Source organism: Caloenas nicobarica, chromosome 39 (assembly GCF_036013445.1).
Source record: "Caloenas nicobarica isolate bCalNic1 chromosome 39, bCalNic1.hap1, whole genome shotgun sequence".
In the NCBI taxonomy this organism is placed as follows: domain Eukaryota; kingdom Metazoa; phylum Chordata; class Aves; order Columbiformes; family Columbidae; genus Caloenas; species Caloenas nicobarica.
In genome coordinates, this window is record NC_088283.1 from 78,348 (window position 1) to 103,393 (window position 25,046).

General features: G+C 63.0%; 1 protein-coding gene across 1 annotated transcript; it reads right to left on the reverse strand.

Moving 5' to 3' along the window:
* Positions 1-1,069: 1,069 nt before the first annotated feature.
* On the reverse strand, positions 1,070-25,046 carry LOC136001231 (serine/threonine-protein kinase SBK1-like). Its single transcript, XM_065655330.1, has 9 exons — positions 25,003-25,046; positions 22,551-23,019; positions 20,882-21,084; positions 18,796-19,202; positions 17,621-17,817; positions 9,168-9,339; positions 4,304-4,494; positions 2,570-2,739; positions 1,070-1,360 (listed from the first exon to the last, which is right to left on the reverse strand). The coding sequence occupies exons 2-9, from the start codon at positions 22,972-22,974 to the stop codon at positions 1,070-1,072; spliced, it is 2,055 nt and encodes a 684-aa protein (XP_065511402.1). The 5' UTR covers positions 22,975-23,019; positions 25,003-25,046.

Here is a 25,046-nt window from a genome sequence, read left to right on the forward strand (position 1 = left end):
GGGGGACCCAGGAGTGCGGGAAGGACCCAGGAGTTCGGGGAGGGACCCAGGAGTCCGGGAAGCACCCAGGAGTTCAGGGAGGGACCCAGGAGTCCGGGAGGGACCCAGGAGTCCGGGAGGGACCCAGGAGTTCGGGAGGGACCCAGGAGTCCGGGAGGGACCCAGGAGTCCGGGAGGGACCCAGGAGTTCGGGGGGGGACCCAGGAGTTCGGGGGGGACCCAGGAGTTCGGGGGGGGACCCAGGAGTTCGGGAGGGACCCAGGAGTTCGGGGGGGACCCAGGAGTTCGGGGGGGGACCCAGGAGTCCGGGGGGGGACCCAGGAGTTCGGGAGGGACCCAGGAGTTCGGGGGGGGACCCAGGAGTTCGGGGGGGGACCCAGGAGTCCGGGAGGGACCCAGGAGTCCGGGAGGGACCCAGGAGTTCGGGAGGGACCCAGGAGTTCGGGGGGGGACCCAGGAGTTCGGGGGGGACCCAGGAGTTCGGGAGGGACCCAGGAGTCCGGGAGGGACCCAGGAGTTCGGGGGGGGACCCAGGAGTTCGGGGGGGACCCAGGAGTGCGGGGGGACCCAGGAGTCCGGGAGGGGACCCAGGAGTTCGGGGGGGGACCCAGGAGTTCGGGAGGGACCCAGGAGTGCGGGGGGACCCAGGAGTCCGGGAGGGGACCCAGGAGTTCGGGAGGGACCCAGGAGTTCGGGGAGGGACCCAGGAGTTCGGGAGGGGACCCAGGAGTCCGGGAGGGACCCAGGAGTTCGGGAGGGACCCAGGAGTTCGGGGGGGGACCCAGGAGTTCGGGAGGGACCCAGGAGTTCGGGGGGGACCCAGGAGTTCAGGGGGGGACCCAGGCGTTCGGGGGACCCAGGAGTTCGGGAGGGACCCAGGAGTTCGGGGGGGACCCAGGCGTTCGGGGAGGGACCCAGGCGTTCGGGGGACCCAGGAGTTCGGGAGGGACCCAGGAGTTCGGGGGGGGACCCAGGAGTCCGGGAGGGGACCGAGGAGTCCGGGAGGGACCCCGGAGTTCGGGGAGGGACCCAGGAGTTCGGGGGGGGACCCAGGCGTTCGGGGTGTCCCTCATCCCCCCAAAAGGGGACCCAGGCGTCCGGGTGACTCCCCCCATACCCCCCCAAAAGGGGACCCAGGCATCCGGGGTGTCCCCCACCCCCCGAGAGGGACCCCGGCGTCCGGGGTGTCCCCCAAAAATGGGACCCAGGCGTCCGGGGTGTCCCCATCGCCCCAAAAAGGGACCCAGGCGTCCGGGGTGTCCCCCACCCCCCGAGAGGGACCCCGGCGTCCGGGCTCACCGATGTACTCGTCCTCCTGCACGAACCCGTCCCCGTCCTTGTCCATGTCCTCCATCGTCTCCTGTCACATTTGGGGACAAACGTCACCCCCCCTGCCCATCCCCCCGCTCACAGGGGACCCAGGCGTCCGGGGACCCACAAGAAGGGACCCAGGAGTTCGGGGACACCCCCAAAACCCCCCCCAAAAGGGGACCCAGGAGTTCGGGGACACCTCCAAAAAGGGACCCAGGAGTTCAGGAGACCCATAAAAAGGGACCCAGGAGTTCGGGGACCCCCAGAAAGGGACCCAGGCATCCGGGGACCCTTCCTGAAAAGGGACCCAGGAGTTCGGGGACCCCCAAACCCCCCCCAAAAAGGGGACCCAGGAGTTCGGGGACACCTCCAGAAAGGGACCCAGGAGTTCGGGGACACCCAAAAGGGACCCAGGAGTTCGGGGACACCCCCAAAACCCCCCCTAAAAAGGGACCCAGGAGTTCGGGGACCCCCAAAAGGGACCCAGGAGTTCAGGGACCCCCCAAAACCCCCCCTAAAAAGGGACCCAGGAGTTCGGGAGAGCCCCAAAAAGGGACCCAGGAGTTCGGGGACCCCCCCAAAAGGGACCCAGGAGTTCAGGGACCCTTCCCAGAAAGGGACCCAGGAGTTCGGGGATGCCCCAAAAGGGACCCAGGAGTTCGGGGACCCCCCAAAACCCCCCCTAAAAAGGGACCCAGGAGTTCGGGAGAGCCCCAAAAAGGGACCCAGGAGTTCGGGGACCCATAAAAAGGGACCCAGGAGTTCGGGGACCCCCCCAGAAAGGGACCCAGGAGTTCGGGGACCCCAAAACCCCCCCAAAAAAGGGACCCAGGAGTTCGGGGACTCCCCAAAACCCCCCCTAAAAAGGGACCCAGGAGTTCGGGAGAGCCCCAAAAAGGGACCCAGGAGTTCGGGGACACCCCCAGAAAGGGACCCAGGAGTTCGGGGAACCCCCCAAAACCTCCCCAAGAAAGGGACCCAGGAGTTCAGGGATCCCCAAAAAGGGACCCAGGAGTTCGGGGACCCCCCAAAACCCCCCCAAAAAAGGGACCCAGGAGTTCGGGGACCCCCAAAACCCCCCCTAAAAAGGGACCCAGGCATCCGGGGACCCTCCCCAGAAAGGGACCCAGGCATCCGGGGGAGCCCCAAACCCCCCCCCATAACCCTCCCCAGAAAGGGACCCAGGCATCCGGGGACCCCCTCAAACCCCCCCCAAACGAGGGAGGGTCCCCCCCTCCGCTCGGGGGCCCCCCCTGACCGTCACCACGATGTCCCTCATGCGCTCGAAGTCCTCGGGGTGCAGGAAGGCGGCGAATTCCTGGCGGGTGACGCGGCCGTCGCCGTCGCCGTCGGCCGCCCCGAAGCGCCGCCGCTCGCGCGCCAGCAGCCGCCGGTACAGCTCGGGGCGGCCCGTGTCCCCAAAGTCACCTGGGGGGGGACACGGAGGGGTCAGCGGGGACACGGGCGGCCGGGGACGCTCCGGAGGGACCCAGGCGTCCGGGGACCCGCAGAAAGGGACCCAGGAGTTCGGGGACCCACAGAAAGGGACCCAGGCGTCCGGGGACCCACAGAAAGGGACCCAGGAGTTCGGGAGACCCTTAAAAAGGGACCCAGGAGTTCACGGCCCCCCCCAAAAAAGGGACCCAGGAGTTCGGGGACCCACAGAAAGGGACCCAGGAGTTCGGGGCCCCCCCAAAAAGGGACCCAGGAGTTCAGGGGACCCATAAAAAGGGACCCAGGAGTTCGGGGACCCACAAAAAAGGGACCCAGGAGTTCGGGGGACCCATAAAAAGGGACCCAGGAGTTCGGGGCCCCCCCAAAAAGGGACCCAGGAGTTCGGGGCCCCCCAAAAAAGGGACCCAGGAGTTCGGGACCCCCCAAAAAGGGACCCAGGAGTTCGGGGGATCCATAAAAAGGGACCCAGGAGTTCGGGGCCCCCCCAAAAAGGGACCCAGGAGTTCGGGGGACCCATAAAAAGGGACCCAGGAGTTCGGGGACCCCCCCAGAAAGGGACCCAGGCGTCCGGGGACCCACAGAAAGGGACCCAGGAGTTCGGGAGACCCTTAAAAAGGGACCCAGGAGTTCGGGAGACCCACAGAAAGGGACCCAGGAGTTCGGGGACCCACAAAAAGGGACCCAGGAGTTCAGGGACCCGCAGAAAGGGACCCAGGAGTTCGGGAGACCCATAAAAAGGGACCCAGGAGTTCGGGGACCCCCAAAAAAGGGACCCAGGAGTTCGGGGACCCCCCAAAAAGGGACCCAGGAGTTCGGGGGACCCATAAAAAGGGACCCAGGAGTTCGGGGACCCACAGAAAGGGACCCAGGAGTTCGGGGGACCCATAAAAAGGGACCCAGGAGTTCGGGGCCCCCCCAAAAAGGGACCCAGGAGTTCGGGGCCCCCCAAAAAAGGGACCCAGGAGTTCGGGACCCCCCAAAAAGGGACCCAGGAGTTCGGGGGATCCATAAAAAGGGACCCAGGAGTTCGGGGCCCCCCCAAAAAGGGACCCAGGAGTTCGGGGGACCCATAAAAAGGGACCCAGGAGTTCGGGGACCCCCCCAGAAAGGGACCCAGGCGTCCGGGGACCCACAGAAAGGGACCCAGGAGTTCGGGAGACCCTTAAAAAGGGACCCAGGAGTTCGGGAGACCCACAGAAAGGGACCCAGGAGTTCGGGGACCCACAAAAAGGGACCCAGGAGTTCAGGGACCCGCAGAAAGGGACCCAGGAGTTCGGGAGACCCATAAAAAGGGACCCAGGAGTTCGGGGACCCCCAAAAAAGGGACCCAGGAGTTCGGGGACCCCCCAAAAAGGGACCCAGGAGTTCGGGAGACCCATAAAAAGGGACCCAGGAGTTCGGGAGACCCATAAAAAGGGACCCAGGAGTTCGGGAGACCGCCCCAAAAGGGACCCAGGAGTTCGGGGCCCCCCCAAAAAGGGACCCAGGAGTTCGGGGGACCCATAAAAAGGGACCCAGGAGTTCGGGCCGCGCTCACCCGGGTCCCCGAACGTCCCCCCGCGATATTCGCTCCAGGTCACGGCGCCGTCGCCGTCGCGGTCGTGCCGCCCCCACGCGCGCGCCACGCTCTCGTCGCGCGCCCCGCGCAGCCGCCGCTCCAGCCAATCACGGAGCTCGGCCCGCCCCACGGCCCCGCCCCCGTCGCTGTCAATCAAGGCCACGAGCCGCCTGGCGGGGAGGGGCGGAGGGTGAGGGGACCCGGAAACGGCCGGAAACGGCCGGAAATGGCCGAAACCGCCCGGAAACGCCCGAAAACACCCGGAAATGCCCGAAACCGCCCGGAAACACCCGGAAATGCCCGAAACCGCCCGGAAATGCCCGAAACCGCCCGGAAACACCCCCAAAAACCCCAAAACCACCCCGAAAAACCCCAAAGTACCCCCAAAACCCCCCAAAACACCCCGAAAACACCCCGAAAAACCCCCAAACACCCCAAAAAAACCCCAAAAGACCCCAAAACACCCCAACAAACCCCAAACACCCCCCCCCAAAAAAACCAAAAACCCCAAAGAAACCCCCAAAAAAACCCCAAAACACCCCCAAAAAAACCCCAAAAAGCACGAGGAAAAAGGGACCCAGGTATTTGGGATCCCCCCGCCTCCCCGAACTCCTGGGTCCCCCCCGGACGCCTGGGTCCCCCGGACGCCTGGGTCCCCCGAACGCCTGGCTCCCCTGGACGCCTGTGTCCCCCGAACGCCTGGGTCCCCCGGATGCCTGGGTCCCTCCCGAACGCCTGGGTCCCTCCCGAACGCCTGGGTCCCTCCCGAACGCCTGGGTCCCCCTGAACGCCTGGGTCCCCCCGAACGCCTGTGTCCCCTGAACGCCTGGGTCCCCCCGAACGCCTGGGTCCCTCCCGAACGCCTGGCTCCCCCGGACGCCTGGGTCCCTCCCGAACGCCTGGGTCCCTCCCGAACGCCTGGCTCCCCCGGACGCCTGGGTCCCTCCCGAACGCCTGGGTCCCCCTGAACGCCTGGGTCCCCCCGAACGCCTGGGTCCCTCCCGAACGCCTGGCTCCCCCGGACGCCTGGGTCCCCTGAACGCCTGTGTCCCCCGCACGCCCGTGTCCGCAGCGCAGCCCCCGCCGGGCCTGCTCCGGGCTCAGCCCCTCGGCCGTTGCCGCCTGTCCCGGCCCCCGGGCGCCGTGGCGGCCGCAGCCCCCGGGCAGCAGCGGCAGCAGCAGCGCCCAGCGCAGCATCTGCGGCGCGGCCCCGCCGGGAGCCGAACGGCCCGCAACGGGACGGCCCGAAACGGCCCCAAACCGCCCCGAAACGGCCCCAAACCGCCCAAAACCACCCCAAAATGGCCCGAAACGGCCCGAAACGGCCCCGAAACGGCCCAAAACCGCCCCGAAACGCCCTGAAACAGCCCCAAAATGGCCCAAAACCACCCCGAAACGGCCCGAAACCGCCCCGAAACGCCCCAAACCAGCCCAAAACGGCCCAAAACCGCCCCGAAACATCCCCAAAATGGCCCCAAACCGCCCCAAAATGGCCCCAAACCGCCCAAAACCACCCCAAAACGGCCCAAAATGGCCCCAAAACCGCCCCGAAACGCCCCGAAACAGCCCCAAAATGGCCCAAAACCACCCCGAAATGGCCCCAAACTGCCCAAAACCACCCCGAAACAGCCCAAAACCGCCCAAAAACAGCCCCAAAATGGCCCAAAACCGCCCAAAACCACCCCAAAATGGCCCGAAACGCCCCGAAACGGCCCCAAAATGGCCCAAAACCACCCCAAAATGGCCCCAAACTGCCCAAAACTACCCCGAAACAGCCCAAAACCGCCCAAAACCAGCCCCAAAATGGCCCAAAACGGCCCGAAACGGCCCCAAAATGGCCCCGAAATGCCCCGAAATGGCCCAAAATGGCCCCAAAACCGCCCCGAAATGCCCGGAAACGGCCCCGGAAACGACCCAAAATGGCCCAAAATGCCCCAAAACGGCCCCGAAACCGCCCCGAAACGGCCCCAAAATGGCCCGAAATGGCCCGAAATGGCCCCGGAACCCACCCAAAATAACCCAAAATGCCCCAAAACGGCCCAAAACCGACCCAAAATGCCCCAAAACGGCCCGAAACGGCCCCAAAACGGCCTCAAAATGGCCCCGAAACAGCCCAAAACCGCCCCGAAACGCCCCAAAATGGCCCAAAATAGCCCCAAATGCCCCAAAACCGCCCCGAAACGCCCCAAAACGGCCCAAAACCGACCCAAAATAACCCAAAATGCCCCAAAACGGCCCCGGAACTGCCCCAAAATGGCCCAAAATGCCCCAAACCGCCCCAAAAACGGCCCCGGAACCGCCCCAAAATAGCCCAAAATAACCCAAAATGCCCCAAAATAGCCCAAACCGCCCCCAAAAACGGCCCCGGAACCCACCCGAAATAGCCCCCAAAATGCCCCGAAATAGCCCAAAATGCCCCAAAGCGGCCACGGAACCTCCCAAAAAAAGCTGCAAAACCCACCAAACTGCCCCAAAACGGCCCTGGAAATGACCCGAAAGAGCCCAAAATGCCCCAAAATAGCCCCAAATGCCCCAAAACGGCCACGGATCCCCCCCCAAAATAGCCCAAAATGCCCCAAAATGCCCCAAAATAGCCCAAAATGCCCCAAAATAGCCCAAACCGCCCCCAAAAACGGCCCCGGAACCACCCCCAAAAGAGCCCAAAATCCCCCAAACCGCCCCAAAAACGGCCCCGGAACCGACCCGAAATAGCCCAAAATGCCCTAAAATGGCCCAAAATGCCCCAAAATAGCCCAAACCGCCCCCAAAAATGGCCCCGGAAACGACCCGAAATAGCCCAAAATGCCCCAAAACGGCCCCGGGACTCCCTGAAATAGCCCAAAATGCCCCAAAACAGGCACGGAACCCCCCCTAAAATAGCCCAAAATGCCCCAAAATAGCCCAAAATGCCCCAAAACGCACCAAACCACCCCAAAAATGGCCCCGGAACCGGCCCAAAATAGCCCAAAATGCCCCAAAATAGCCCCAAATGCCCCAAAATGCCCCAAAATATCCCAAACTGGCCCCAAAAACGGCCCCGGGACCCACCCAAAATAGCCCAAAATGCCCCAAAATGACCCAAAATGCCCCAAAATAGCCCAAACCGCCCCCAAAACGGCCCCGGAAATGACCCAAAATGGCCCAAAATGCCCCAAAACCCACCAAACCACCCCAAAAACGGCCCCAGAACCGACCCAAAATAGCCCAAAATGCCCCAAAATAGCCCAAAATGCCCCAAAACCACCCCAGAAACCGACCCAAAATGGCCCAAAATGGGCCCAAAACAGCCCCGGATTTGACCCAAAATGGCCCAAAATGGGCCCAAAACAGCCCCAAAACTGATGAAAAATGGGCCCAAAACGCCCCAATTTGGCCTAAAATGGGGAAAAATGGCCCCAAAACACCCCGGATTTCCCCAGAAATGGCCCCAAATCGACCCAAAATGCCCCAAAAGTGACCAAAAAATGGGCCCAAAACACCCTGGGTTTGCCCAAAAACGCCCAAAATGGCCCCAAAATGCCCCAAACTTGACCTAAAACGGGCCCAAAACGGCCCAAAAAAGGCCCCAAAACACGTCAAATTTCACCTGAAATCGCCCAAAATGCCCCAAAAGTGATGAAAAACGGGCCCAAAACGGCCCCAAAATGTCCCAGATTTGACCCAAAATGCCCCAAAATTGACCTAAAATGGGCCCAAAATGGCCCAAAAAGGGACCCAGGAGTTCGGGGACCCCCCAAAAAAGGACCCAGGAGTTCGGGGACCCCCCCAAAAAAGGGACCCAGGAGTTCGGGACCCATAAAAAGGGACCCAGGAGTTCGGGGACCCCCCCCAAAAAAGGGACCCAGGAGTTCGGGGACCCCCCCCCAAAAAGGGACCCAGGAGTTCGGGAGACCCATAAAAAGGGACCCAGGAGTTCGGGGACCCCCCCCCCAAAAGGGACCCAGGAGTTCGGGGACCCCCAGAAAGGGACCCAGGAGTTCGGGGACCCATAAAAAGGGACCCAGGAGTTCGGGGCCCCCCCAAAAAGGGACCCAGGAGTTCGGGAGACCCATAAAAAGGGACCCAGGAGTTCGGGGACCCCCCCAAAAAGGGACCCAGGAGTTCGGGAGACCCATAAAAAGGGACCCAGGAGTTCGGGGACCCCCCCAAAAAGGGACCCAGGAGTTCGGGGACCCCCCCAAAAAGGGACCCAGGAGTTCGGGAGACCCATAAAAAGGGACCCAGGAGTTCGGGGACCCCCCCAAAAAGGGACCCAGGAGTTCGGGGACCCCCCCAAAAAGGGACCCAGGAGTTCGGGAGACCCATAAAAAGGGACCCAGGAGTTCGGGGACCCCCCCAAAAAGGGACCCAGGAGTTCGGGGACCCCCCTAAAAAGGGACCCAGGAGTCCGGGGACCCCCCAGAAAGGGACCCAGGAGTTCGGGAGACCCCCCCAAAAAGGGACCCAGGAGTTCGGGAGACCCCCCCAAAAAGGGACCCAGGAGTTCGGGAGACCCTTAAAAAGGGACCCAGGAGTCCGGGGACCCCCCAGAAAGGGACCCAGGAGTTCGGGAGACCCCCCCAAAAAGGGACCCAGGAGTTCGGGAGACCCCCCCAAAAAGGGACCCAGGAGTTCGGGGACCCCCCCAAAAAGGGACCCAGGAGTTCGGGGACCCCCCAAAAAGGGACCCAGGAGTTCGGGGACCCATAAAAAGGGACCCAGGAGTTCGGGGACCCCCCCCCCAAAAAAACCCCCAAATCCCCAGAGCCTCCCCCACCCCCCAAACCCCCCAAAAACCCCCAAACCCCCCAAAAACCCCCAAATCCCCCCAAAAACCCCCAAATCCCCCCAACCCATCTCCCACCTTGTCCCGGCCCGACCCGCGTTTGGGGGGAGGGGGCGTGGCCTCGCGGGCCTTGCCCCGCCCCCTCGTTTGGCTGCCGACCAATCAGCAGCCGCCCTGCCCACGTGGGGGCGGCGCCCCGCGCTCCCATTGGCTGCCGCCCGCCACGTTGCTGCGGGAGGAAGTTTTCTTGCTGGAAAATCGAGGTTTTCGGCCCAAAATGAAAGGGGGGGGGGGCGGGGCTGGGATATACTGGGATATACTGGGATATGCTGGGTTATACTGGGATATGCTGGGATATGCTGGGTTATACTGGGATATACTGGGTTATACTGGGTTATACTGGGATATACTGGGATATACTGGTCTGGACTGGATTACACTGGGTTATACTGGGTTATACTGGGTTATACTGGGTTATACTGGGATATACTGGGATATACTGGGTTATACTGGGTTATACTGGGATATGCTGGGATATGCTGGGTTATACTGGGATATACTGGGTTATACTGGGTTATACTGGGATATACTGGGATATACTGGGTTATACTGGGTTATACTGGGATATGCTGGGATATACTGGGATATACTGGGTTATACTGGGTTATACTGGTATATACTGGGATATACTGGGATATACTGGGTTATACTGGGTTATACTGGGATATGCTGGGATATACTGGGTTATACTGGGATATACTGGGTTATACTGGGTTATACTGGGTTATACTGGGCTGGACTGGGTTATACTGGGTTATACTGGGTTATACTGGGCTGGACTGGGTTATACTGGGTTATACTGGGTTACACTGGGTTACACTGGGTTATACTGGGTTATACTGGTCTGGACTGGGTTACACTGGGTTATACTGGGATATACTGGGTTATACTGGGTTACACTGGGTTACACTGGGTTATACTGGGATATACTGGGTTATACTGGGTTACACTGGGTTATACTGGGATATACTGGGTTATACTGGGTTACACTGGGTTACACTGGGTTACACTGGGTTATACTGGGTTATACTGGGTTACACTGGGTTATACTGGGTTATACTGGGTTACACTGGGTTACACTGGGTTATACTGGGTTACACTGGGTTATACTGGGTTATACTGGGTTACACTGGGTTACACTGGGTTACACTGGGTTATACTGGGTTATACTGGGTTATACTGGTCTCGACTGGGTTATACTGGGTTATACTGGGTTACACTGGGTTACACTGGGTTATACTGGTCTGGACTGGGTTACACTGGGTTACACTGGGTTATACTGGGCTGGACTGGGTTATACTGGGTTATACTGGTTTATACTGGGTTATACTGGGTTATACTGGGTTACACTGGGTTATACTGGGCTGGACTGGGTTATACTGGGTTATACTGGTTTATACTGGGTTATACTGGGTTATACTGGGTTACACTGGGTTATACTGGGTTACACTGTGTTATACTGGGCTGGACTGGGTTATACTGGGTTATACTGGTTTATACTGGGTTACACTGGGTTATACTGGGTTACACTGGGTTACACTGGGTTATACTGGGTTATACTGGGTTACACTGGGTTATACTGGGTTATACTGGGTTACACTGGGTTATACTGGGTTACACTGGGTTACACTGCGTTATACTGGGTTATACTGGGTTACACTGGGTTACACTGGGTTACACTGGGTTATACTGGGTTACACTGGGTTATACTGGGTTATACTGGGCTGGACTGGGTTATACTGGGTTATACTGGGCTGGACTGGGTTACACTGGGTTACACTGGGTTACACTGGGTTATACTGGGTTATACTGGGTTACACTGGGTTATACTGGGTTATACTGGGCTGGACTGGGTTATACTGGGTTACACTGGGTTACACTGGGTTATACTGGGTTACACTGGGTTATACTGGGTTACACTGAGTTATACTGGGTTATACTGGTCTGGACTGGGTTACACTGGGTTACACTGGGTTATACTGGGTTATACTGGGTTACACTGGGTTATACTGGGTTATACTGGGTTACACTGGGTTACACTGGGTTATACTGGGTTATACTGGGTTATACTGGGTTATACTGGGTTACACTGGGTTACACTGGGTTATACTGGGTTACACTGAGTTATACTGGGTTATACTGGTCTGGACTGGGTTATACTGGGTTATACTGGGTTACACTGGGTTATACTGGGTTATACTGGGTTACACTGGGTTATACTGGGTTATACTGGGTTACACTGGGTTACACTGGGTTATACTGGGTTACACTGGGTTACACTGGGTTATACTGGGTTATACTGGGTTACACTGGGTTACACTGGGTTATACTGGGTTACACTGGGTTATACTGGGTTACACTGGGTTACACTGGGTTATACTGGGTTACACTGGGTTATACTGGGTTATACTGGGTTACACTGGGTTATACTGGGTTACACTGGGTTACACTGGGTTATACTGGGTTACACTGGGTTACACTGGGTTATACTGGGTTATACTGGGTTATACTGGGTTACACTGGGTTATACTGGGTTACACTGGGTTACACTGGGTTATACTGGGTTATACTGGGCTGGACTGGGTTATACTGGGTTATACTGGGTTACACTGGGTTATACTGGGTTATACTGGGTTACACTGGGTTATACTGGGTTACACTGGGTTACACTGGGTTATACTGGGTTATACTGGGTTACACTGGGTTATACTGGGTTACACTGGGTTACACTGGGTTATACTGGGTTATACTGGGCTGGACTGGGTTATACTGGGTTATACTGGGTTACACTGGGTTATACTGGGTTATACTGGGTTATACTGGGTTACACTGGGTTATACTGGGTTACACTGGGCTGGACTGGGTTATACTGGGTTATACTGGGTTACACTGGGTTACACTGGGTTATACTGGGTTATACTGGGTTACACTGGGTTATACTGGGTTACACTGGGCTGGACTGGGTTATACTGGGTTATACTGGGTTACACTGGGTTATACTGGGTTATACTGGGTTATACTGGGTTACACTGGGTTATACTGGGTTACACTGGGCTGGACTGGGTTATACTGGGTTATACTGGGTTACACTGGGTTACACTGGGTTATACTGGGTTATACTGGGTTACACTGGGTTATACTGGGTTACACTGGGCTGGACTGGGTTATACTGGGTTATACTGGGTTACACTGGGTTATACTGGGTTATACTGGGTTATACTGGGTTACACTGGGTTATACTGGGTTACACTGGGCTGGAACGGGGGCCCCACCCACTGCTGTTGGCACCACCCGTGGGAACCGGGACCCGCCCGGACGCCTGGGTCCCTCCTGGGTGTGGGGCCCGGACGCCTGGGTCCCTTTTTGGGGTGTGGGGCCCGGACGCCTGGGTCCTTTTTTCGGGGTGTGGGGCCCGAACGCCTGGGTCCCCTCTTGGGTGTGGGGCCCGAACGCCTGGGTCCTTTTTTGGGGTGTGGGTCCCGGACGCCTGGGTCCCTCCTGGGGTGTGGGGCCCGAACGCCTGGGTTCCTTTTTGGGGTGTGGGGCCCGGACGCCTGGGTCCTTTTTTGGGGTGTGAGGCCTGGACGCCTGGGTCCCTTTTTGGGGTGCAAGGCCCGGACGCCTGGGTCCTTTTTTGGGGTGTGGGGCCCGGACGCCTGGGTCCCCTCTTGGGTGTGGGGCCCGGACGCCTGGGTCCTTTTTTCGGGGTGTGGGGCCCGAACGCCTGGGTCCCTTTTTGGGGTGTGGGGCCCGAACGCCTGGGTCCTTTTTTGGGGTGCAAGGCCCGGACGCCTGGGTCCCTCTGAGCGGGGTTGGGGGTCACTGAAGGTCCCGGACGCCTGGGTCCCTTTTGGGGGGGTGGGGCCGCTCAGGGCGTGGTCCCGGGTTCCGGGGGGGGGTGGCCCTGGGAACCCGGACGCCTGGGTCCCCTCCCGGACGCCTGGGTCCCCTCCGCCCCCCCCACCTCTTCCTGTTTGTTCGGGTCGGGGGCAGGAAACGGGGGGGGGAGGGGCGGGGTGGGGGAGGGGGGGGGACCCCGAGGCCTTAAAAGCGCCCGGGCGGGGGCGGGGGGGGCAGCACCCGCGGGGACCCAGGTAAGAGGGACCCAGGCGTCCGGGAGCCTCCCCAACCCCCGCAAAGGGACCCAGGCGTCCGGGCCCCACATTGACCCCAACCCCCCCCCCTCCTCAAGGGGACCCAGGCGTCCGGGACCCACATTGACCCCCAACCCCATCCCCCAGGGTCCCCCATAACCCCCCCCAAAAGGGACCCAGGCGTCCGGGAGGTCATGACCTCTCCCCCCCAGCCCCCCCCAAAGGGACCCAGGCGTCCGGGAGCCTCCCCAACCCCCGCAAAGGGACCCAGGCGTCCGGGCCCCACATTGACCCCCCAACCCCATCCCCCAGGGTCCCCCATAACCCCCCCCAAAAGGGACCCAGGCGTCCGGGAGGTCATGACCTCTCCCCCCCAACCCCCTGCAAAGGGACCCAGGCGTCCGGGCCCCACATTGACCCCCAACCCCCCCCCCTCCTCAAGGGGACCCAGGCGTCCGGGCCCCACATTGACCCCCAACCCCATCCCCCAGGGACCCCCATAATCCCCCCACAAAGGGACCCAGGCGTCCGGGAGGTCATGACCTCTCCCCCCCAACCCCCCGCAAAGGGACCCAGGCGTCCGGGACCCACATTGACCCCCAACCCCATCCCCCAGGGTCCCCCATAACTCCCCCTCAAAGGGACCCAGGCGTCCGGGAGGTCACGACCCCTCCCTCCCCAGCCCCCCCCCCCCACAAAGGGACCCAGGCGTCCGGGCCCCACATTGACCCCCAACCCCATCCCCCAGGGTCCCCCATAACCCCCCCCAAAAGGGACCCAGGCGTCCGGGAGGTCATGACCTCTCCCCCCCAGCCCCCCCCAAAGGGACCCAGGCGTCCGGGCCCCACATTGACCCCAACCCACCCTCCTGCTCATGGGGACCCAGGCGTCCGGGCCCCACATTGACCCCCAACCCCATCCCCCAGGGACCCCCATAACCCCCCAACAAAGGGACCCAGGCGTCCGGGAGGTCATGACCTCTCCCCCCCAGCCCCCCCCAAAGGGACCCAGGCGTCCGGGAGGTCACGACCCACCCCTCCCCAACCCCCGCAAAGGGACCCAGGCATCCGGGCCCCACATTGACCCCCAACCCCCCCCCCTCCTCAAGGGGACCCAGGCGTCCGGGCCCCACATTGACCCCCAACCCCCCCCCCTCCTCAAGGGGACCCAGGCGTCCGGGCCCCACATTGACCCCCCCAACCCCATCCCCCAGGGTCCCCCATAACCCCCCAACAAAGGGACCCAGGCGTCCGGGAGGTCACGACCCCCCCCCTCCCCAGCCCCCCCAAAAGGGACCCAGGCGTCCGGGCCCCACATTGACCCCCAACCCCCCCCCCTCCTCAAGGGGACCCAGGCGTCCGGGCCCCACATTGACCCCCAACCCCATCCCCCAGGGTCCCCCATAACCCCCCCACAAAGGGACCCAGGCGTCCGGGAGGTCACGACCCCCCCCTCCCCAGCCCCCCCAAAAAGGGACCCAGGCGTCCGGGAGGTCATGACCTCTCCCCCCCAACCCCCTGCAGAGGGACCCAGGCGTCCGGGCCCCACACTGACCCCCAACCCCCCCCCTCCTCAAGGGGACCCAGGCGTCCGGGGGCGGGGGAGGGGCGGGGGTCCCGCTCGGGGGGGTCGCCCCTCCCCCCCCGCCCTCTCCCAACCCTCGTACCGGTGTCATTGTCATTGTCACCCCCGGTGCGGGGGGTGGGGGGGGATGGGCGGAGGGACATGACGTCACCGGTGACCCCCACGTGACCCCCCTGCCCCCCCCCCCCCCATTTGTCCCCAATGTCCCCCCCATTACCTACCCCCATTATCGCCCCCCCCAAATCCCTCGGGGGGGACCCAGGAGTTCGGGGAGGGACCCAGGCGTTCGGGGAGGGACCCAGGAGTTCGGGGGGGACCCAGGAGTTCGGGAGGGGACCCAGGAGTTCGGGGGACCCAGGAGTTCGGGGGGGACCCAGGAGTTCGGGAGGGACCCAGGCGTTCGGGGAGGGACCCAGGCGTTCGGGGGACCCAGGAGTTCGGGGGGGGACCCAGGAGTTCGGGAGGGACCCAGGAGTTCGGGGGGGACCCAGGAGTTTGGGGGGACCCAGGAGTTCGGGGGGACCCAGGCGTTCGGGAGGGACCCAGGAGTTCGGGGGGGGACCCAGGAGTTCGGGGAGGGACCCAGGCGTTCGGGGAGGGACCCAGGCGTTCGGGGGACCCAGGAGTTCGGGAGGGACCCAGGCGTTCGGGGAGGGACCCAGGAGTTCGGGGAGGGACCCAGGCGTTCGGGGAGGGACCCAGGAGTTCGGGGAGGGACCCAGGAGTTCGGGGGACCCAGGCGTTCGGGAGGGACCCAGGAGTTCAGAAGGGACCCAGGAGTTCGGGGGACCCAGGAGTTCGGGAGGGACCCAGGAGTTCGGGGAGGGACCCAGGCGTTCGGGGAGGGACCCAGGAGTTCGGGAGGGACCCAGGAGTTCGGGGAGGGACCCAGGAGTTCGGGAGGGACCCAGGAGTTCGGGGAGGGACCCAGGAGTTCGGGAGGGACCCAGGAGTCCGGGAGGGACCCAGGCGTTCGGGGAGGGACCCAGGAGTTCGGGAGGGACCCAGGAGTTCGGGGAGGGACCCAGGAGTTCGGGGGACCCAGGCGTTCGGGAGGGACCCAGGAGTTCGGGGAGGGACCCAGGAGTCCGGGAGGGACCCAGGAGTTCGGAGGACCCAGGAGTTCGGGAGGGACCCAGGAGTTCAGGGAGGGACCCAGGAGTTCAGGGGACCCAGGAGTTCAGGGGACCCAGGAGTTCGGGGAGGGACCCAGGAGTTCGGGGAGGGACCCAGGCGTTCGGGAGGGACCCAGGAGTCCGGGAGGGACCCAGGCGTTCGGGGAGGGACCCAGGAGTTCGGGGAGGGACCCAGGCGTTCGGGAGGGACCCAGGAGTCCGGGAGGGACCCAGGCGTTCGGGGAGGGACCCAGGAGTTCGGGAGGAACCCCCCCCCGAACGCCTGGGTCCCCAAACTAACCTCAAGGCCCCCAAAATGCCTCGAATTTGGGGTCCCCGGGGGCATTTTGGGGGGTCCTGGGGTCCCAGGGATGGATTTTGGGGTCACTTGGGGATATTTTGGGCTCCCTAAGGGTCATTACCTTGAATTTTTAAAAATTTACCGGGATTTCTCTTAAAAAAATGATTTGATTTAAAAAATGATTCGGGTTTGTCTTCGAAAATTAATTGGATTTTTAAACGAACCACCTGGAATTTGTCTGCACAAAATTAATGGGGTTAAAAAGCCGCCCGGGATTTCCCGTCGAGAACTGAAGTTGGGTTCAAAAAGGCAAAATTTGGGGCCTTTATGGGGCTTCTGCGCCTCGTTCCGCCCGGAGCTGCCGCAGATCGCGGGAAAACGGGGCAATCCGGGGGGGTCTCCAAAGCGGGTTACGCCGGGGGGTGGGGACCGGGGTCCCAATGTCCCCAGTGTCCCCCATGTCCCCAATATCCCCAATGTCCCCAGCGTCCCCATTGTCCCCAGTGTCCCCAATGTCCCCAATGTCCCCATTGTCCTCAATGGCCCCAGTGTCCCCCATGTCCCCCATGTCCCCAGTGTCCTCAATGTCCCCAGTGTCCCCATTGTCCCCCATGTCCCCAGCGTCCCCAATATCCCCATTGTCCCCCATGTCCCCAGCGTCCCCATTGTCCCCATTGTCCCCAATGTCCCCAGTGTCCCCAGTGTCCTCAATGTCCCCATTGTCGCCATTGTCCTCAATGGTCCCAGTGGCCCCATTGTCCCCAATGTCCCCATTGTCCCCCATGTCCCCAATATCCCCATTGTCCCCAGTGTCCCCATTGTCCCCAGTGTCCTCAATGTCCCCAGTGTCCCCAGTGTCCCCAGTGTCCTCAGTGTCCCCATTGTCCCCCATGGCCCCAGTGTCCCCAATGTCCTCAATGTCCCCAATATCCCCATTGTCCCCCATGTCCCCCATATCCCCATTGTCCCCAGTGTCCCCCATGTCCCCATTGTCCCCAGCATCCCCATTGTCCCCAGCGTCCCCAATGTCCTCAATGTCCCCATTGTCCCCCATGTCCCCATTGTCTCCAGCGTCCCCATTGTCCCCCATGTCCCCAATATCCCCAGTGTCCCCAATATCCCCATTGTCCCCACTGTCCCCCATATCCCCACTGTCCCCCATGTCCCGGCTGTCCCCCAGTGTCCCCGTGTCCCCCGCGTCCCCACTGTCCTCACTGTCCCCACTGTCCCTCAGTGTCCCCACGTCCCCAGTGTCCCCCATGTCCCCACTGTCCCCACTGTCCCCCAGTGTCCCCATGTCCCCCGTGTCCCCCATGTCCCCACTGTCCTCACTGTCCCCCATGTCCCCCAGTGTCCCCATGTCCCCACTGTCCCCACCGTCCCCCAGTGTCCCCATGTCCCCCGTGTCCCCCGCGTCCCCCTTGTCCCCCGGCGCGGCCGCTGCGACCCAGGGCAGCGCCAGGAACGCGGTGACGTCCCGCGCCGGGTGACGCCGCTCGGGCTCCAAGCGCAGGAGGCGCCGCAGCAGCCGCAGCCCCGGGGGGGCGAACCCCGACCAGGCCGACGGGGGCCCCATGGGTCCCCCTGTCCCCACGTCCCCCCGGGTCCCCACGTCCCCCCGGGTCCCCCCAGGTGCCCACGTCCCTGTGTCCCCCTGCACTCCAGTGTCCCCCTGGGTCCCCGCGTCCTCCTGTGTCCTCACGTGCCCCCGTGTCCCCAAGTGCCCCCGTGTCCCCACGTGCCCCCGTGTCCCCATGTGCCCCCGTGTGCCCATGTCCCCCTGGGTCCCCGCGTCCTCCTGTGTCCTCATGTGCCCCCGTGTCCCCATGTGCCCCCGTGTCCTCATGTGCCCCCATGTCCTCACATGCCCCCGTGTCCCCGTGTCCCCCTGGGTCCCCGCGTCCTCCTGTGTCCCCACGTGCCCCCATGTCCTCATGTGCCCCCGGGTCCCCATGTGCCCCCGTGTGCCCGTGTCCCCCTGGGTCCCTGTGTCCTCTTGCACCCCCACGTCCCCCCATGTCCCCCTGTCCCCCCATGTCCCTGTGTCCCCTTGTGTATCTGTGTCCCCCCGTGTCCCCACGTCCCCCCGTGTCCCCACGTCCTCCTGGGTCCCCACGTCCCCCCGTGTCTCCATGTCCCCCCGTGTCCCCCCAGGTCCCCATGTCCCTGTGTCCCCCTGCACCCCAGTGTCCCCCTGTGCCCCCACGTCCCCCCGCGCCCCCATGTCCCCCCATGTCCCCATGTCCTCCTGGGTCCCCACGTCCCCCTGTGTCCCCCCAGCTCCCCATGTCCCTGTGTCCCCCTGCACCCCAGTGTCCCCCCGTGTCCCCATGTCCCCCCGTGTCCCCATGTCCTCCTGGGTCCCCACGTCCCCCCGTGTCCCCAGGTCCCCCCGTGCCCCCATGTCCCCCCGTGTCCCCATGTCCTCCTGGGTCCCCACGTCCCCCCGTGTCCCCAGGTCCCCCCGTGCCCCCATGTCCCCCCGTGTCCCCATGTCCTCCTGGGTCCCCACGTCCCCCCGTGTCCCCATGTCCCCCCGCGCCCCCCGCCGCGCCCTCCCCCCCCGCCCCCCCGCCCAGGCCGCGAACTCCCGGAACTGGGGGTCGCTGTGGGCGGCCGCGGCCCAGGGGAAGCAGCCGGTGGCGAGGCAGAAGATCAGGACGCCCAGGGCCCAGACGTCCACGCTGGGCTCCAGCCGCAGCCTCTGCCGCCCCCGCAGCCGCCGCAGCTCGGGGGGCGCGTGGGGCAGCGCCCCCCCCGCCGCCGCCGGCCCCACGGGGCAGCCCCGCGGCCGCGCCAGCCCGAAGTCGCCCAGTTTCACGCGCCGGCACTCGCGGTCCCACAGCAGCACGTTGTCCAGCTTCACGTCGCGGTGAACCAGGGCCCGGCCGTGCACGAAGTCCAGAGCCCCGGCCAGCTGGGCCGCCACGCGCTTCACCAGCCGCTCCGGCAGCCCCTCCTGCGGGGAGCTTAACTGAGCCCGGCTTAACCGGGCCGAGCTTAACCTAGTCAAGCTGCACTGAGCCGAGCTTAACTGAGCCGAGCTTAACTGGGCTGAGCTTAACTGGGCTGAGCTTAACTGAGCCGAGCTTAACTGAGCCGAGTTTAATTGGGCTGAGCTTAACTGAGCCGAGTTTAACTGGGCTGAGCTTCACTGAGCCGAGCTTAACTGAGCCGAACTTATACTGGGCTGAGCTTAACTGGGCCGAGCTTAAACGAGCCGAGCTTAACTGGGCTGAGCTTATCTGAGCTGAGCTTAACTGAACCAAGCCAAGCTTATCTGAGCTGAGCTTAACTTGGCCGAGCTTAACTGAGCCGAGTTTAACTGGGCTGAGCTTAACTGAGCCGAGCTTAACTGGGCTGAGCTTAACTGAGCCAAGCTTATACTGGGCTGAGCTTAACTGGGCTGAGCTTAGCCTCCACAGTGCACAGATCAGCTGGGCCGCCATGTGCTTCACCAGCTGCTCCGGCAGCCCCTCCGGTGGGGAGCTTAACTGAGCTGAGCTTAAGCGAGCTGAGCTTGACTGAGCCAAGCTTAACCCCACAGCACCGCACCAGCTTCTCTGGGGGGTGGCGCTGGGCTGAGCTTAACTGAGATGAGCTGAGCTTAACTGAGCCGAGCTTAACACCACAGCTTCACCACCACACATCCCAGGGCCATGACGCACCCTGGGGACACCACCCCCGGATATATCACCCCCCAGTGCCACCACCCCTGGTGCCACCACCCCCGGATATATCACACCCCAGCGACACCACCCCCCGGATATATCACACCCCAGCGCCACCACCCCCGGATATATCACCCCCCAGTGCCACCACCCCTGGTGCCACCACCCCCGGATATATCACACCCCAGCGACACCACCCCCGGATATATCACACCCCAGCGCCACCACCCCTGGATATATCACACCCCAGCGCCACCACCCCCGGATACATCACACCCCAGTGACACCACCCCCGGATATATCACACCCCAGTGCCTCCACCCCCGGATATATCACACCCCAGCGCCACCACCCCCGGATACATCACACCCCAGTGACACCACCCCCGGATATATCACACCCCAGCGCCACCACCCCCAGATATATCACACCCCAGTGCCACCACCCCCGGATATATCACACCCCAGCGCCACCACCCCCGGATATATCACACCCCAGTGCCTCCACCCCCGGATATATCACACCCCAGTGCCTCCACCCCCGGATATATCACACCCTAGTGCCTCCACCCCCAGATATATCACACCCCAGTGCCTCCACCCCCGGATATATCACACCCCAGCGCCACCACCCCCGGATATATCACACCCTAGTGACACCACCCCCGGATATATCACACCCTAGTGACACCACCCCCGGATATATCACACCCCAGCGCCACCACCGCCGGATACATCACATCCCAGCACCACCACCCCTGGATATATCACACCCCAGCACCACCACCCCCGGATATATCACACCCCAGCGCCACCACCCCTGGATATATCACACCCTAGTGACACCACCCCTGGATATATCACACCCCAGTGCCTCCACCCCTGGATATATCACACCCCAGCGCCACCACCCCCCGGATACATCCCACCCCCGGTGCCACCACCCCCGGCCCCCCATCCCCGCGCACCCCCGGGGTGAGGAGGCCGCACAGGTCGCCCGCGGGCGCCAGCTCCAGCGCGAAGGCGAAGAGCCGGGCGGCCTCGAAGGCGGGCGGCAGCGCGCGCAGGCAGCCGGGGTGGCCGGACACGCGGCGCGCGATGCTCAGCTCCCGCAGGAACGCCCGCCGGCCCGTCCGCGCCTTCGGCAGCACCTTCAGCACCACCGCCGGGCCTGCGGGGACGCAGCGCACGGTCAGCCGCCCGCCGGGGGGGCAAGTCGGCAGATTATCCGCTGGGGGGGGGGGAACAAATTGTCAGATTATCCGCTGGGCGGGGGGATCAAATCGTCAGATTATCCACTGCGGGGGGGACAAATCATCAGATTATCCACTGGGGTGGGATTAAATCATTCAGATTATCCTCTGCGGGGGGACAAATCGTCAGATTATCCGCTGGGGGGGATCAAATAATCAGATTATCCGCTGGTGGGGGGAACAAATCGTCAGATTATCCGCTGGGGGGGGATCAAATTGTCAGATTATCTGCTGGGTTGGGGGGACTTGAATCAAATTGTCCACTGGGTTGGGGGGGTCAAATCGTCAGATTATCCGCTGGGGGGGGATCAAATAATCAGATTATCCGCTGGTGGGGGGAACAAATCGTCAGATTATCTGCTGGGGTGGGGGGATCAAATCATCGAATTATCCACTGGGTTGGGGGGACTTGAATCAAATTGTCCACTGGGTTGGGGGGGTCAAATCATCAAATTATCCACTGGGGGGGGGATCAAATCACCGGATTATCCGCTGGGGTAGGGGGAACAAATTGTCAAATTACCCACTGGGTTGGGGGGCCGCAATCATCAAATTATCCACAGGAGGGTCCCCCACCCCATAGGAGGGTTCTCAGCCCCATAGGAGGGTCCCCCACCCCATAGAGGGTTCCCAGCCCCAAAGGAGGGTCCCCTACCCCATAGAGGTTCCCCCACCCCATAGAGGGCTCCCAGCCCCATAGGAGGGTCCCCTACCCCATAGAGGGCCCCCCACCCCATAGGAGGGTTCCCAGCCCCATAGAGGGCCCCCCACCCCATAGGAGGGTTCCCAGCCCCATAGAGGGTCCCCCACCCCATAGGAGGGTCCCCTACCCCATAGGAGGGTTCCCAGCCCCATAGAGGGTCCCCCACCCCATAGGAGGGTTCCCAGCCCCATAGAGGGTCCCCCACCCCATAGAGGGCCCCCCACCCCATAGGAGGGTTCCCAGCCCCATAGAAGGTCCCCCACCCCATAGAGGGCTCCCAGCCCCATAGGAGGGTCCCCTACCCCATAGAGGGCGCCCCACCCCATAGGAGGGTTCTCAGCCCCATAGAGGTTCCCCCACCCCATAGAGGGCTCCCAGCCCCATAGGAGGGTCCCCCCAACCCATAGAGGACTCCCAGCCCCATAGAGGGTTCCCCACCCCATAGAGGGTCCCCCACCCCATAGGAGGGTCCCCTACCCCATAGGAGGGTTCCCAGCCCCATAGAGGGTCCCCTACCCCATAGAGGGTCCCCTACCCCATAGGAGGGTCCCCTACCCCATAGAGGGTCCCCTACCCCATAGGAGGGTCCCCTACCCCATAGAGGGTCCCCCACCCCATAGGAGGGTTCTCAGCCCCATAGAGGGCCCCCCACCCCATAGAGGGCCCCCCCACCCCTCTCACCGCCGCCCCGCGGTTCCGCCAGCACCACGTGGCCGTAGGAGCCCCGTCCCAGTTCCCCCAGTACGTCCCAGTCGTCCTCCAGCTCCCGCCGCGGCAGCGCCCGGCCCGTCCGCGCCATCAGCCGCTCCAGCAGCGCCGCGTTGGCATCGGCGTCATCCCCATCACCATCGTCATCATCATCACCACCATCACCATCATCATCGGCGTCATCCCCATCACCATCATCATCGGCGTCATCCCCGTCACCATCATCATCGGCATCCCCATCCCCACCATCACCATCGGCGTCATCGGCACCACCATCACCATCGGCGTCATCGGCACCATCACCACGGTCACCGTCATCCTCATCATCATCGCCATCCTCATCCTCCTCCAGCAGCGCCGCCTTGGCCGCATCCTCATCCCCCTCCACGTCCCCCATGGCTCCCAGTTCAGCCCAGTTCAGCCTCGTGGAGCTCAGGCCAACCTGCCAGGAAGCAGCCCAGTCCAGCCCACTCTGTCCCAGTCCAGCTTAGTCCAGCCCAGTCCAGCCCAGTCCATTCCAGCTCAGCCCAGTCCAGCCCACTCTGTCCCAGTCCAGCCCAGTCCAGTTCAGCCCAGCCCAGCCCAGTTCAGCCCAGTTCAGTCCAGCCCAGTTCAGCCCAGTCCAGTTCAGCCCAGCCCAGTCCAGCCCACTCTATCCCAGTCCATTCCAGCTCAGCCCAGTCCAGCCCAGTCCAGCCCACTATGTCCCAGTCCATCCCAGTCCAGTCCAGTTCAGCCCAGCCCAGCCCAGTTCAGCCCAGTTCAGCCCAGCCCAGTTCAGCCCAGTTCAGTCCAGCCCAGTTCAGCCCAGCCCAGCCCAGTCCAGCCCAGTCCAGCCCAGTCCAGCCCAGCCCAGCCCAGTTCAGCCCAGCCCAGCCCAGTTCAGCCCAGTTCAGTCCAGCCCAGTCCAGTCCAGCCCAGCCCAGCCCAGTCCAGCCCAGCCCAGTCCAGCCCACTCTGTCCCAGTCCATCCCAGTCCAGTCCAGTTCAGCCCAGTCCAGTTCAGCCCAGCCCAGTCCAGCCCACTCTATCCCAGTCCATTCCAGCTCAGCCCAGTCCAGCCCAGTCCAGCCCACTATGTCCCAGTCCATCCCAGTCCAGTCCAGTTCAGCCCAGCCCAGCCCAGTTCAGCCCAGTTCAGCCCAGCCCAGTTCAGCCCAGTTCAGTCCAGCCCAGTCCAGCCCAGTCCAGCCCAGTTCAGCCCAGTCCAGCCCAGTTCAGTCCAGCCCAGTTCAGCTCTGTCCAGCCCAGTCCAGCCCAGTCCAGCCCAGTCCAGCCCAGCCCAGCCCAGTTCAGCCCAGTTCAGTCCAGCCCAGTCCAGCCCAGTCCAGTCCAGCCCAGTTCAGCCCAGTTCAGTCCAGTTCAGTCCAGCCCAGCTCAGCCCAGCTCAGCCCAGTCCAGCCCACTCTATCCCAGTCCATCCCAGCTCAGCCTCGTGGAGCCCAGACCAGCCTGTTCTGAAGCATCCCAGTCTAGCCCAGTCCATCCCACTCTATCCCAGTTCAGCCCAGCCCAGCCCAGTTCAGCCCAGTCCAGCCCAGTCCACCCCACTCTATCCCAGTCCATCCCAGCTCAGCCCAGTGCAGGCCAGTGCAGCCCAGTCCAGCCCAGTCCACTTCAGCCCAGTTCAGTCCAGCCCAGTTCAGTCCAGCTTAGCCCACTCCAGCCCAGTTCAGATCAGTCCAGTGCAGCCCAGTCCAGTTCAGCCCAGTCCAGTCCAGCCCAGTCCAGCCCAGTTCAGTCCAGTTCAGCCCAGTCCAGCCCAGTTCAGCCCAGTCCAGTCCAGTCCAGTTCAGCCCAGTCCAGCCCAGTTCAGCCCAGTCCAGTCCAGCCCAGTTCAGCCCAGTCCAGCCCAGTCCAGCCCAGTTCAGCCCAGTCCAGCCCAGTCCAGTCCAGCCCAGTCCAGCCCAGTTCAGTCCGGTTCAGCCCAGTCCAGCCCAGCCCAGTCCAGCCCAGTCCACTTCAGCCCAGTCCAGTCCAGTTCAGCCCAGTCCAGTCCAGCCCAGTCCACTTCAGCCCAGTTCAGTCCGGTTCAGCCCAGTCCAGCCCAGCCCAGTCCAGCCCAGTCCAGTCCAGTTCAGCCCAGTCCAGTCCAGCCCAGTCCACTTCAGCCCAGTCCAGTCCAGTCCAGCCCAGTCCAGCCCAGTTCAGCCCAGTCCAGCCCAGTCCAGTCCAGTTCAGTCCAGTCCAGCCCAGTCCAGTCCAGTCCAGCCCAGTCCAGCCCAGTTCAGCCCAGTCCAGCCCAGTCCAGTCCAGCCCAGTCCAGCCCAGTCCAGTCCAGCCCAGTTCAGTCCAGCCCAGTTGAGCCCAGCTCAGCTCCACCCCCAGCCCCATGGCCACCCCCGTGTCCCCCCCGTGTCCCCACCGGTGTCCCCAGCCCCACGGGAGCCGCGTGTCCCCCCGCCGTGTCCCTCAGTGTCCCCACCTGTGTCCCCTCGAGGTCCCTCGGTGTCCCCGCGGTGCCGCGTC